At 39.9% G+C, this 15,165-nt stretch overlaps 1 protein-coding gene across 2 annotated transcripts in view; it reads right to left on the bottom strand.

Annotated features, from left to right (window-relative positions):
- The window catches only part of EPB41L4A (erythrocyte membrane protein band 4.1 like 4A), a 259,311-nt gene that overhangs the window by 59,857 nt on the left and 184,289 nt on the right, over nt 1–15,165 (bottom strand). For both annotated transcript variants that reach the window (XM_029216795.1, XM_029216794.1), the window contains exon 13: nt 11,433–11,554. In XM_029216795.1, the coding sequence (XP_029072628.1) occupies nt 11,433–11,554 (122 nt within the window). The remainder of the gene's footprint in view (nt 1–11,432; nt 11,555–15,165) is intronic.

The raw sequence follows: 15,165 nt of genomic DNA, 5'->3' as shown, positions 1-15,165 counted from the left end.
CACTATCTACCTGGTAGTGTCAGATCCCACAGGTTAAAGGCTCAGCCCCACAAGACTGCCCTCACTTTAGATACCTGTTACAAGTCCAGGTTGCCACCTGTGCTTCTGACCAACAGGCTATAGATCAGAGGTTCCCAAGACCCCCTCCTAAGATTCAATTCATTTGTTAAATCAGCTAACAGAACTCAGACAATCAGTTACTTACTAGATTGCTGGTTTATTATATATAAAAGGATGTAACTCAGAAACAGCCAGACGAAGAGATGCACAGCAAGATACATGGAAAGGGGCATAGAACTTCCATGCTGTAAGCACGCCACTCTTTCCACATCTAGATCTACGTGTTCATCAGCCCCTCAGAACCCCATCCTTTCTAAGTTTTTATTACAAAAAAAAATCCTAGGCATGATTGATGAAATCAATTACATAGGCATGACTGATGAAATTACTGGCCATTGGTGATTGAGTCAACCTCCAGTGCTTCTCCCCTCCCCAGAAATCAAGGAATGGGACTGAAGTTTCCAACCCTCTATTCAAGATTAGTTTCCCTGGCAACAAGCGCCCCCTGCTTGTTTGGGGCTTTCCAGAAGTCATCTCATTACCATAAATTCAGGTGTGGTTAAAAGGGGCTTGTTATGAATAACAAAAGATGCTCCTTTCACCCTTAGGGTTCTTATCACTTAGGAAATTCCAAGTGTTTTAGGAGCTCTGTGCCAGAAATGGAGATGAAGGCCAAATGATTATTTATTATTATTTTTTTAATGTCCTTATTGGAGTATAATTGCTTTACATTGTTGTGTTAGTTGCTGCTGTATAACAAAGTGAATCAGCTATACATATACACATATCCCCATGTCCCCTCTCTCTTGTGTCTCCCTCCCACCCTCCCTATCCCACCCCTCTAGGTGGTCACAAAGCACCAAGCTGATCTCCCTGTGCTATGTGGCTGCTTCCCATTAGCTATCTACTTTACATTTGGTAGTGTATAGATGTCCATGCCACTCTCTCACTTCGTCCCAGCTTACCCTTCCCCCGCCCGTGTCCTCAAGTCCATTCTCTATGTCTGTGTCTTTATTCCTGTCCTGCCCCTAGGTTCTGCAGAACCACTTTTTTTTTTAGATTCCATATATATGGGTTAGCATACGTTTTTTTCTCTTTCTGACTTACTTCACTCTGTATGACAGACTCTAGGTCCATCCACCTCACTACAAATAACTCAATTTCGTTTCTTTTTATGGCTGAGTAATATTCCATTGTATATGTGTGCCACATCTGCTTTTTCCATTCATCTGTTGAGGGACACTTAGGTTGTTTCCACGTCCTGGCTATTGTAAATAGTGCTGCAATGAACATTGTGGTACATGACTCTTTCTGAATTATGGTTTTCTCAGGGTATATGCCCAGTAGTGGGATTGCTGGGTCATATGGTAGTTTTCTATTTTTAGTTTTTTAAGGAACCTCCATACTGTTCTCCATAGTGGCTGTATCAATTTACATTCCCACCAACAGTGCCAGGAGGGTTCCCTTTTCTCCACACCCTCTCCAGCATTTATTGTTTATAGATTTTTTGATGATGGCCATTCTGACTGGCATGAGGTGATACCTCATTGTAGTTTTGATTTGCATTTCTCTAATGATTAGTGATGTTGAGCATCCTTTCATGTGTTTGCTGGCAATCTGTATATCTTCTTTGGAGAAATGTCTATTTAGGTCTTCTGCCCATTTTTAGATTGGGTTGTTTGTTTTTTTGATATTGAGCTGCTTATATATTTTGGAGATTAATCCTTTGTCAGTTGCTTCATTTGCAAATATTTTCTCCCATTCTAAGGGTTGTCTTTTCATCTTGTTTATGGTTTCTTGGCTATGCAAAAGCTTTGAAGTTTCATTAGGTCCCATTTGTTTGTTTTTGTTTTTATTTCCATTTCTCTAGGAGGTGGGTCAAAAAGGATCTTGCTGTGATTTATGTCATAGAGTGTTCTGCCTACGTTTTCCTCTAAGAGTTTTATAGTGTGCGGCCTTACATTTAGGTCTTTAATCCATTTTGAGTTTATTTTTATGTATGGTGTAAGTGTTCTAATTTCATCAAATGATTATTTATTATTAATTACAACATCACAGGTCTTATGCCAAAGAAGCGCTCAATAAATTCTTGTTGAATGAGAAGGTAAAGGGGATAAAAAGTGTCATTTATGATAACTCACTAAAGCTATGGTATTTAACTGGAATATACAATACGCCTTTAGCCTTGCGTGCTTTTTAAATTTTGATAGCTATGCATGGAATGCTAAACACTCCCAGAAAGAGTGGAATCATTAACTTTTTAGAGAAAATCTAACCAGCTTGCCATATATTAAGACATTTTTTACAGAATGAAAATAAACATCAGCTTCAAGGCAGAATAGAAAAGGGTGTCAACAAAGGAAGACAGCCTTGAACAAACCATACACCCGACTCTGTGACCTAACCTAATGCTCCTTGCAATTAACATGGTTACTGCCATTTCCCCTCTTTCATGGGTAAAATGTCCCAAAGAACTTAAATATTTTCTTAAAAAAATGACTTGATATAAAATCAGACTGACTTGCTGCTCCTCTGTAAATGCATTATCTTCAAGAATATCTGCTGAAACAAGCAGATCTAGTGAAGTAAAGGAATCACACAATAGTGGGAAAACCAGAGGATGTATACTTATTTTCAAATCAACTTTCACTTTTTTTATTTTCCATTCACTTTCCAAGGATGTGCCTTAATATTCCAAAGACCTGGGTTCAAACCCTGCTGCTGCTCTTACTATCTGTGTAACTTTGAATAAGTATTCAATGTTTCTGAGCTACTGTTTCCTCATGTGTAAGATGAGGATACCACCCACCTTCCCACAGGTTTACCAAAAGAATTGCTTCACTTTATGGACAATGAGGTGAAAGCTCAGCATGTTGAATGATGTGTTACAAGTCACAGCCGAGTTAGACCAGGAATTCAAGTCTACTCAAATCAGGTACATGTTTGTTTGTTTGTTTGTTTTCCTGCCACTGTACCACATGCCTTCTCAATGCAAAGGCTTACATAATCAGTTGCAGGAGTTCTTAGGGTGAAGAGAAAGTGAGGTCACAGATTTGGACCACACCTCAGTTGATCACCTAATTCTGACTTATCAGGTTTGAAGGAGGACAGTCATAATCACACTCTTTCGAAAACGAAGTTAACACTCTCCTAAATTTTCTAGAAATCCTCTCCAAAACTACCCACATAACAACTCTTGGTCAGAATGCCTTGCTCCAATTCCCTTCTATGACAATTTTTACTAATTTCTTCCCTTCCTGTCTTCAGCTGACCTAGAGAGGACAAACATGCAAAAACTTCACAATACCCATCAAGTGCCCAATAGGTGTGAGAGTTATTATGTCACTGTCTTTTTCCAGACATTCCTCACAGTGCCTAGTGATTCTCATCCAGATACCCTCCAGGTTCCAGAACCTGCTACACTTGCAAATTATTTCACCTCTCTGGGCTTCAGTTTCCTTGCCTACAACGCAAAGTGATTGTCCTCTACTTCATCTAATCCAAGGACTGTGGGTCCTACATGAGTCTTCCTCCTTTGAAACAAAGCATGCTCTGACTCAAGGATCTACAGTGCAATCTCCTAAACTTTAAGGCCTACGTTTAAATGTACAGATATGAAATAAAAATAAAGAAAATAAATGTACAGATATGAAAATGTCTTATGCCCTTTGCCTTGAAGACTTGAGCTGTATCTGTAACAGCACAGTAGAAATCCTAACATTTGAATTTGTATGATCTGTCTCGTATCGTTCTATTACTTTTTCCATAAATTATGATGCACGCTTCCTAGCATAATATCAGTGTCGTCATCTGGAAACTTGAATGGACATTTGAAATCATCTTGTGAACTTAAGGCATTCATGACAAGTATCTGAAGGGCTTTTTTAAAGTACAACATGGTAAAAACACAAATGCTATTAAAGAATACAGAGTAAAAAAAATCTCTCTCCCACTCCGGATTTCTGATTTCTCTTTTTGATTGTATTTTTATGTAATGGGAGCATATTACATGCTGCTGGCTCCCACCCCTGGCTTTTTTTTTTTTTTTTTTTTTCTTGCTTATACTATCTCTTGGAGATCATTCCATATTGACACAAATTTATCACATCCTTTTTTGTTCCTCCTCTCCACATCGCAGACTCTAATTGACCTGGGATCATATTCCAGCTCTGGGGCCCTGGGCAAGTCCTTGCCTCTGTCTTCTCACCTGTTACACTGAGAGTCACAGCACCCTTCTAAAGGAAATGAGGGAGATGCTATCTGCATGTGCCTAGTACAGCACTGGGCATGCAGTGATGCTCAATGACTGTTGGTCATTAACATTCCTCTGCCTTGTGGAGCTCCTCAGGGGATGTGACCTTTCAAGGCAGACGTGGTGGGACTATAGAATCGGACCAACACAACGTCAAATCCTGCCCTCAGATTTCTTCTAAGAGACACATGGTATTTCCTAGGGGTACACATCTATTATTTTATTAGGCCAGTTCCCTACTAATGGACATTTAGGTAGCTTTCAGTCTCTGTGATGACAAACACAGCAACAGGCCTGCTCATATTGCAGAAGTGAGGTTGCTGATCTAACAGCTTATTGAGGTTGGGACTTGACTTATGAAATCACAGATCCACAGCCCCAGCTTCTGTTTACTCCTCATTCAACAACTCTGCTTCCCTCCCCGAGCCCTTTCAGCTTAGCCCTTTGTCTTCTGTTTCCACTGCCTGCCTGACATGAAAAGTGGACTTGGATAGGCCTAGTACCTGATTACCTCAAATAGGGAAAACCACCTTATACAGAAGATGAAATGATTAACTATGTGAACTTTAAAACAAGCATACAATCTCATCATTATTATGGATTCACTGTAACGCGTTTGTTATTCCCAATTCATAGCCATAGACTATCCCAGTGGTGCTGGAGCGCCTAGAGAGTGGTGAGCACAGAGTAGGGGTAAAAATAAGGTGAGAAAAATGATTACTCTGGGAAGTAGGAACAGGTTAAGTAGGACGATACCCAACTCTGGGCTCCCAATACTGTCTGACAACAGCTGCCCTTGTGTACCCAGAGATCTTCAGGCAGGCAGGAAAGGAGAAACCTACACACAGGGGGCCCTTTGACTCGCCTACTTCCCTCATACTTGTTTATACCCAATCTTCTAGAATAAATCAGGGGTAACTGATGTCTTTCCAAAGCCCATTCTCTGCACTTGAATGACTCTCTCCACCCATCAATCATAAAAGGCCACACCTCCCTCATATAATTATATTATCCTTTGTATGTGAAGTTGATGCTATATGGTAAATATAATACAAAGACTCTCAGGTGGACTCACAGGCTGGTCCACACTATGTAGAGAAAGACTCCTTTTGATTTAGGAGAAAGAAACTGAAGTGTAGCAAGCCCCTCCACATTCTTGACACGATGCTGTGCCCAATGCAGACACCATCCCGCATGACAACAACCCGTGAGGCAGGAAGTAATACCCCCACTGGACCCATAAAGAAACTGAGGCTCAGCCTGGTTAAGTGACTTCATCACACTACACAGTTAGTACAGGGATGACTGAGGCTAAACCCAGATTTATCAGATGTAGCTCAGTCTGATATGCCAGTCTCTACTCACATAGCTTGCCTTTTGTCTGCATTAAAAAAAATAATAATTTTTTAAAATCTATTTTTGATCGCCACAAGCCAAGCTGGGTTTCTGCTGACCTCATGTCTGACATAATGTGCCAACCAGAGCAAGCGCTCAGTAAGTGATTATTACTCTCCTGACATTACTATGTCTCAGCAGCCCAGAGCTTTATACTACATCAAATTGATGAAACTGTACTTCACTATGTCAAAGCATTTCTCTGTCTCTCCTGCTTTGGGCTACACCCAGCTCAGGTCACCAGTAAATGTCAGTCAGCTACCCACATGTGAATCATTTGCTAGAGGGTTCAGACCTGTGTGGCACCATCATCCCCTAGAGTTGGCCAACTGACCTACCAACTACAAAGTGTTCCTGCTGGGAGTCATGGAGTGTAGAACCTGACCTCCACAGGGGATGCTGCAGAAACCCATAGAGACCCCAGGACAGGTGGATCGGCCATTCATACCAGCTCTGTCAAACAGAAGTTCTCAAGAGGCAGCGCTCAAGCCATACTGGGCCCTTAGGAATGTTTGATTTAGCACACAGAGACTTTCTTCAAAATGAAATCAATTGCCAAAACTTAAAATTCTGGAAAAGTTTCTATAAATATCTAAATTTCGTGCTTCCCTTGAGACAGTGGAAGATTGGCAACACTGGGTCCTCTCTCCTGCACAGAAACACTGGCTTGGCCTGAGCAGTAGCTCTCTGCTTCCAGACCAGGCACGAACCATCCTCACTCACAAGTCATTTTCAGGATCCCTCGGGCATCGTGTCTGCAGCGTCTTCCACAGATTCAGAGTGGAAATGCCAAAATGTCACCCGAACCGGCTTTTCAGTTGTCTGAAGACTACACTGCAACTATTTATTTCTCTGTTCATCAGTACGATATGCTTAAGAACTCAAAATGCTGCATCAGACAATCACAGCATTGTTTATCCACTGTAAATGGTTTCACCCATTACTTTTCTTGCAGCTAATTATGGATTATAGCTAAACATTTTGTCTTTACTGCCTTTACATTCTGTCTTTACTACTGTCTTCTTACAGCAGAAACTCTTTTCTGACAGGAACCCACCTTTGTGAGCTGCCAAGAGCTTGTCAGAGAAAGGGCTGTACAAAATATGCACTTTTCCTTCCTGCCATCTCGCCTCCTGCTTTACCCCCAAGCTCCTCTGCCGAGCAGATCTGGAGGAATGCTCTGGCTGCCTGCCCTGGCGCTGAACTCCTCTGGGGTGGGGTGGGGGTGGGGCAGAAGGCAGGCTGGGTGCAGGGCTCCTGACTCTGGAATGCGCTTCCTCATAGAGGTGCCAAGGTCTAATCTTGGTGGGTTCTAAACACAATGGCTTTTGAGCTACCAGGGCATTTATTATTCCTGACTGAGAAATAAAAACACAGGCTTTTTAAAGTTGCAGAGAACTGAGATGCAGGTTAAGGGCAGTAGTCATCAAGTTTGACTGAATTACTTTAACTTCAGAAGAAACAAAATAACGTCTTCTAAAGTTACAAGTCATGTAGTATAAATTAATGATATAAACTAACAAAAAGCTAAAGTCTCCTTTCTATCACAACTTGTCTTTTAGTATCTATAAATGTTAAATGAGAGGTGAGAATTTATGCCAATGTCTCTTGGAACTGTATAGCTCTAAAGTTTTATTTTAGAGAGCCTACCAGAATTCAATTTATGAAAATTCATAGCTGGCCTCATTAGAGTTGGTTTTTTTTTTAAATCTATCTTCTTTTTAAACCACAACTCCATTTTTGCCAAACAGTACAATCTAATAAAATAAACTTTTTCTACGTTTTAAAATAAGTTTTCTACCATTTTGTCAAAATTTTCAAATAAAAATTTAAGTAATTGTGGCAGGAATATTTAGTAAGGTAATACTTTTGCTTCTCTTTGGTCAAAAAAAATAATTAGAAAAAAAAAAACCTACTGTTTTGAGCTATTGTTCCTTTCCTGCCCAGCCACCCATGAACAAATCTCAGGAACAGGGAGCTTTGGAGCAAGGAGGCTGCTCTGGAGCTGAGAGTGTGGGAATCAGAAGTGACAGGGCTTGGAGGAGCTGCCTGGAGTGGCAGAAAAGGCTTGGTGGGGAAGGAGATGGAGGCTTGAGGGCTACAGTGACCTAGGGACCTACAGGCCACTCCCCTCCACCACCCGCCACAGCAGAACCTTAAAGGGGCAGGCTTGACCCTAAGCACGGGAGGCTCCAGGCTTACCAATAACCCCTCCCCTCTCATACTCACAGTGGCCCAGATTCACACAGAATTGCCCTGCTTAATGGGACCTGCTGGGTGGGATAAGGAGCACAGAGTGACTGATGTAGGTGAAGACAAGAGCACCCTCTTCAATTGTTCCACTCCAAGTCTGAACCCCACCATGACCTTAGAGACTAGGTCTCTCTACCAGCTGGGTTCAACTGAGGCTCAAAGCAGAGTTCATTTGAATTAGAGGAAAAAGAATATGTAACATTCAGGGGCTTCCCTGGTGGCACAATGGTTAAGGATGCACCTCCCAATGCAGGGGGCATGGGTTTGACCCCTGGTCAGGGAACTAGATCCCACATGCATGCTGCAACTAAGAGTTTGCATGCTCCAACTAAGGAGCCCATGAGCCGCAACTAAGGAGCCCACCTGCCGCAACTGAGACTCAGCACAACCAAAAAAAAAAAAAAAAAGAATATGTAACATTCAAATAAACATAGAACAACATTATCCCTGCCCCCAGAGCATTCTTCATATGTGCATGACAGCAACTGAAATAACTCTGCATCACAGGCATTGCTAAATGGTCCTTCCCCACCCAGGACAATCATGCTGTCAAGGGCAGGGTCACCTCTGGGTCCCCAGAACACATCACAGTTCTGTGGAACACAGGCTTCAAAAGTAATTCAAAACCAAAGTGAAATGTACACACAGCAGTCTCAGTTTTTAAAAATTAGTAAAAATTTAGTAAAAATTTACTAAAATTTTTAGTAAAAATTATAAAAATATACCATTGTTTAAAATACATACAATAAATCAGCATGAATACTTAGAGATATCACTACAAAAATATTCACTTTAGTTACATTTATATTTTTCAAATTTTGAAACAGCTTAAATATCCAAAAACTAACGACTGGTTGAATAAATTATGTCACATCAATGCATCTATGCAGCAGAAAATTATTTGGACATTCAAATGGTGCTATATAAGAACACTTAAAACTTGTTAGAACATATTCATGATATGTTATTAAATAAAAAAGTAAATAAAAACACCGCTATATCATTTTTGCAGAAAAGATATGCAAATGACCAGAAGGCTATATAAAATAGTGTTAGCGCTAAGAGAATGGAACTGAACAGATATTCTTTTTTCAGGGGAGGGGGAGTTCTGAGGTTCCTCAATTTCCTAAAGCGGGGATGTATTTTTATAATAGTAAAAGCATAACATGTGCTGCATTTTTTTAAAAGATTCTCAGCCTGATGCTGAGAGGCTGCCCTCGAGCACGCTGGGCTGTGCATTATCCATCTCCTCAGCCTCCACCCTAGAGGGAGTGTGTTTTAATACAACACTAGTGGGGAGGGGAGACGGACGCGAGGGCTCAGTACAGTTCCAGGCTACTCTGTGAAAACTGCATTTGGCTGGATCTACATAAGCCAGGAGAGAAACAAAAACAAAACCCCTTGTCCCTAAATAAATCAGCTTCTGGAATTTCGGCTTCCAAGGAGAGACAGACAGACAGACACAATGTTACAGAGGCAGATATTTTTCTAAGAGCACATGAGGAGAGGAAAAGGAACAACCTGAGCAGGTCTGTGTAAAAAGCACATGTGATTCCAGCAACTCAGGTGGAATGAAATGTTGATTTGACACGAGGAATGCTTTTGATATTCTTGGTTGGTCTCAAAATAATTTCATGAGGCCTGGTGTTTAAGAAATAGCAAAGGATCTGAAAGTTTGCTTATCAATTATACCACATTGCACTTGATCCAAATGGGATTTAAGACTGATCATATTCAAAGATAATCACAAAATATTAACATAAAGATATTAAATGTTAAAGCTAGAATTTCTGTCCTAAGTCACCTGCTTATTATGTAATCTTGGCCAAATTACCTTTATAATCTTGGTTATCCTCATCAGCTAAATGGGGATAATATTACTTATGTGGCAGGTAACCCACTGCAAAATTAAATCATGTCTTACTTTTACCACTGTAGAACCATCAGAAAGAATTTAATTTCCTCTCAGCCCAATGAGAGGAGGGGACCTACAATCAGATTTAATTTCACTTTAGAAACTGTAAGTCAGGTGACATTCTCACAGCCAGCAGCAGTGGAGCAAACTCAAAACACGTTCCTCATAGGCTTGTCATGAGGGTTAAATGAAACAACAGCTGTCATAATGCTTTGCCAACTGTCATTCGATGTTCAGATGTTATTTTTTGATTAGTTATCTATTTTATACATATTAGTATATACATGTCAATCACAATCTCCCAATTCATCCCCCCCCCACCCCCCAGATGTTAATTATTGTTATTAAAAATTCCATTCTCTTCATACAATATGGCAGAAAGAGCCAGGAGATCTGGCCTCTCGTCCCAGCCCCACCCCTTTCTAGCTACTGGGACCATGTCTTCCTCATCTGTAAAATGGGAACGTAGTGTCTGCCTTGCTTTACCTCACAGGATTACTGGGAGGTTCAAGTGAAATAATATATGTGAAAAGCCGGTGGAGAGTGTTAGACAAGGCTGATCTGTAAGCAAGCCACAAACCAAAGTCAGTAAGATCACTTTAGAGTAAAATTCCGTGAGCTCTGAACATTGAACATGGATTGAAACTGACTGATGAGGTGGTTTATTAAAGAAGTGGTGTGCATTAAAAACAAAAAATCTGAATAACCCAAATGTCCATCAATAGTAGAATGAATAAGAAGCTGTCATACAATAGAAAACTCACTGCAAGAAAAATGAATGCATTTTAGTATATATTACATATAACACTGATAGAAGCAAGACACAAAGGAACACACCCCTTGATTCAATTATATAATGTTTTAAAAATAGGCAAAAAAACTACTTTGTTCAGAGAAGCCTACATAAGTAGTAAAATTATAGTGAAAAGTAAAGAAATAATTACCACACAGTCACACAGAGGTTTTCACTGGTTGGGGAGGGAGGAGAAGGTGAGGATGTGACCAAGCAAACAGCAGGGACTTCTGGGGCTGCAGGCTGTTAAATTGTGTGTGTGTGTGCATGTGCACGCCTGCGTATATATTTATATATGTATATAAACACACATACACTTATGTGTATGTGCATAGGTATATAGTATGTATACTTTATGGCCTTTATTATAGATCACAATAAAAGACCAACGATAACAAAAAACTAAATTCTTTACAGACTCTTATGTCAACGGTATTTTTTTTAAGACTTTTGCCAAAGAATTTGTTTCAATTCCAATCTCAGCTACACCAAACTAAGAAATTACGCAGTTGAGGTTTTATTTAATGCCTTCAAGAAAGAGTTATTAAGTATAGTCATTAAGCAGGCTATGGTGATTCAACTTGCTTACCTGTCTGCTTATTAATAATTTCTGATTGCATGGACATTTTCTGGGTCAAATTAAAAATTCTACTGTTAACAATTAAGAACCTCCAGGGCTACAGTCACCACTTAAGTGTATGTTAACCAGGAGCCTAAAAGGAAACACAAGATTACAATGAGGAGTTGGGGGCTCTGTGACTTACCGGCTGGCTGTGTTGGTGCTATTCTCTTAGGGTAAGTCTTGCTTCGACTTCTTGCCACATTCTGATCTGGCCGGGGAAGTTGAATAGAAAGATCTCGACTCATTTGTAATGCTGTCCTGCCACTTGAAAAAAACAACATTTTGAGTAACACAGGTAAAACCACACAGCCACAAAATTACACCACAGCTCAAGGAGAATATCTGCAGTGTACGGAGAGAAGAAAAAACACAGATTCACACAGGTTCTAAGTATATAGGGCTTTCAATTGATTCTCACTGCAATGTTAACCAAGGAACTAATAAACTCTAATAGGAAAGATTTAGGTAAGACAGAAGTGCCAACTGAAGAATGTCGCTCACCACCTGGTTCTACAAGAATGAAGTCACTAGCCACTAAAGTGGCTGACCTTCAATACACTCTGAAAGGAGTTCAGGACAGAGATCAGGAATGAGGCTGGGAAAAAGTGGCCGAACAGGCCTTCAGATAGTTAGGTGTTTTCAGGAGAAAATTTTATGAACCCGGTTTCTGGCATCTTCTCATACTTAGAGAAGCGCTAAAAGCATTAACGGAGACATCTGCTCCTCATTGACTACCAGCAACCTTCTACACAGGTGTGTGCTTGACTGCACACATTCCCTTAGGAGCAGTTCCTCAGAGCTATCTGAGAGGCTCTCTCTCAGCCTCTAGTCCTCAGTAAGCCCCAGATAAAACTGAACTCATAGCTCTCATGTTGCGCTTTTTTTCCTCAGCCAACACAAGGAAGATCTTTCAGAGGGAGAACCAGGAAAGAAAGGATTTATTAAAGGAGGAGTTAGGTTTTGATTTAAGTAGAATGATAGGCTAGAAATAGAGGATGCTGATGGTCTACCAGTTCTACAGCTAAATAGTAAAGAAACTGTGTTGGGCTAAACTACAGAAGGCAATGATTCTACGTGAAACAACATGTCCCCGTGCTGTACTTATAAGGCAAGTCATAGAGCCTCCCCAGTTGGACCACTTAGTGTGATTTCACTCTGAACCCTGTGACACAATCAACCATTGATTACGCCCACTTCACCTGAGTCAGGAAGTGCCCAGGAAGATTTAAAGCAGCCTAAAACCCCATGCACAGTACCACTTCCTGAAGAGTATGTGAGGATGCAACAGGGAGAGCTTTCCCTGGGGACAAACTAATCTACTCGAGGAACTATGTAATTTAATTTGGTGTATTTCAGTCAACATTCATCCTACGAAAAGTTTATTCCACAGCTGAATTTGAGCCAATGAACAACTCTGGCTTTCATGACAGAAAGTATCATTTAGGTACAGAGAAAATGCATTTCTAATTATCTATCAATACTTTGATTCACCACAGTTAAGAGCCACCTAATGGGAAGAAAAAAAAGTCTTTTATTGGCCACAAATCCCATTTATCCTACATTTACAGAATATATATTGGTGGCTCTCTCCCTAAAAGAGACTAAATAAGACTTAGAAAGCCAAATTCACCTCCTACATTCTTCTGTGAAAGCTTCCCCTCCTTGCTACCTCATCCACTTTTATTAGAAATAAAGAGGGGCCCAAAACACTCATAAAAAACAGTTTCTCATCAGGCTAAGTGAGGATATGACTTGATATGAGGAATTAAAATGACACGTTCCATCCATGTACTTCATATTCAAGACTTCATGGAAGCCAGGGGGAGGGGAGGGAGTAGGGGGGAAAACTGTGAGAGATTTTCTTTCACTTGAAATTTAACTACTTTTTTTTCCTTATATATCATGAAAATAAATAAAAATCTAATAATGTTATTTGATAAGAAAATTATCATTTACCAGCTTTCATTTTGCTGTTTTCTTTTACATATTAATTTATTGTTAATAGACAAGTTCTGGAGATTGGGTTCAAATCCCAGCGATGTCATATCCTAGCTCTCTGACCTTGGGAAACATTACTCAAACTCTCCGTATCTCCATTTCCTCATTACTAAAGTAAGAATAATACCAATGACCACTTCATAGGCTTATTATGAATGTTAAGTATTAATATTTATACATTTTCTAGAACAATGCCAGGCACATAAAAATATATAATTATTTACTAAATACAAGTAAATAATTTTTTAAAAATAATCAATTTGAGAATATTTCTACAGTTTTAACTATTTGTTTTAAAGGTAGTACATAAGGTAACACAAATAGCAACATCGCTCCCCTGAAAATCTTTAAAAAAATCTATATAGAGAACAAAATTCCACTATTAGAAATAGTTTGGAGTATGAAGATAACATCTACTTAAAACAAACTTACTCTAAGACTTGGGTAGTATGTACTTCATTGCACAGAGGAAAAAATATTTGCCCTAAAAACATAACCCAATAATATGTGGACCACTGAGGCATTTTATAATGAGATTTTACTTTATTATTCAATTTTTCCTCATGGTTTCTCTCTCAGGAATAAATGAGAAATGGGAAAATCATATCACAAGACTCATAAAACTAAAGTCCAGAAACATAAACTGATCTTGCACAGGCTCTACGGGACCTGGGACTGGAACAAGCTTTCTGTCCTCCAGCTGGTCAGTGTGGCACAGCTTGGCAGCCTGGGAAAAGGGACAGAGTGCAGAGCCATTTGGTTTAAAGCTACAAGCCCAGGTTAAAACGCAGCTCTGCTATAAGTGTGTGGCCTTCAGCAGCTTATTTATTAAATCTCCTAGAGCCTCATTTTCCTTATTTATACTTGTTCAGACTATTTCCTAGCAGAAATACTTCTGTACGGTATTCTTAGTATTTTCTTGTAGCAAAAAGCACTTGACAACAGTAGAGATTTTCAGTGTCGGTGAAAGAGCTCTTACATACCCGGTGGCTCTCCATAGTGACAAGACAGAGCATTGTCCCCAGGATCACCCACTTCCCTGCCCCTCACACTGTGGCACACATACTCCCATCCTATGATGAGAGGCACTGCCAGCAGCCCTTCAGCTTCAAAGTGAGGATACAATCGGCCATCAGTGAGGTAGAGGGAAGAGAACAAGAGGAAAGACACCTGGGTTCAAATCCCAACTTTACCACTTACTGGTTAAAGGTCTTTAGTTCAGTTACCTTACTTTTGGGGGGCGCATATTTCTTGTCTACAGAAATGAGCATATGATACCTCCTTTGATGGGTCACTGAATGGATTTAATAAAGTAACACAGGTAAAAGTACCTGACACAAAGGAGGTTCTCAGGAGAACTTGGTCTCTCTTCCATAGTTCATGAAATGTGGAAAGCTCATGTGATTTAAGTTCTACAAGAAGGTCATCAAGGTCCCTGAGGGGTGGTTCTTAGGTCTAAGCGTCATTTCTAGAGTATAAATTCTACACAACTCATTCATTCATCAAAACCAGGAGTCCCCTACAAACTTAACAAAAGGTAAAGGCAAGATTAGTTTTTAAGAGAAAGAGAGAGCAGTGTGCAACGAAATATTTAACCAAAGATTTAATCAATCTCTATTTCAGATTATTGGTAACTGATAATAAATCAACAAAAGAAGTCAACTGTCAGATTTAAGCTCAGCCTTTTCCCCAAAATTTAATTTTAAATTTTGAAAGGATTGCCTGTCACATTTCACTAAAATTATCTAATCTTCCCCTCTTAAGTTTTTCTGTTGGATTCTCCTTGGTATTCTGCAAGCCCTAAGATGCAAGAGAGAAAGTAAAGACTAGAATTCTGTCTTTCTCTATCACATACATCCCACTATAAACACATATAC

Source organism: Monodon monoceros, unplaced genomic scaffold (assembly GCF_005190385.1).
Source record: "Monodon monoceros isolate NGI ecotype Baffin Bay Population unplaced genomic scaffold, NGI_Narwhal_1 Super_Scaffold_12, whole genome shotgun sequence".
Classification (NCBI taxonomy): domain Eukaryota; kingdom Metazoa; phylum Chordata; class Mammalia; order Artiodactyla; family Monodontidae; genus Monodon; species Monodon monoceros.
The sequence above is the reverse complement of the archived record's forward strand: the minus strand, read 5'-3'. Positions and strand labels throughout refer to the sequence as shown.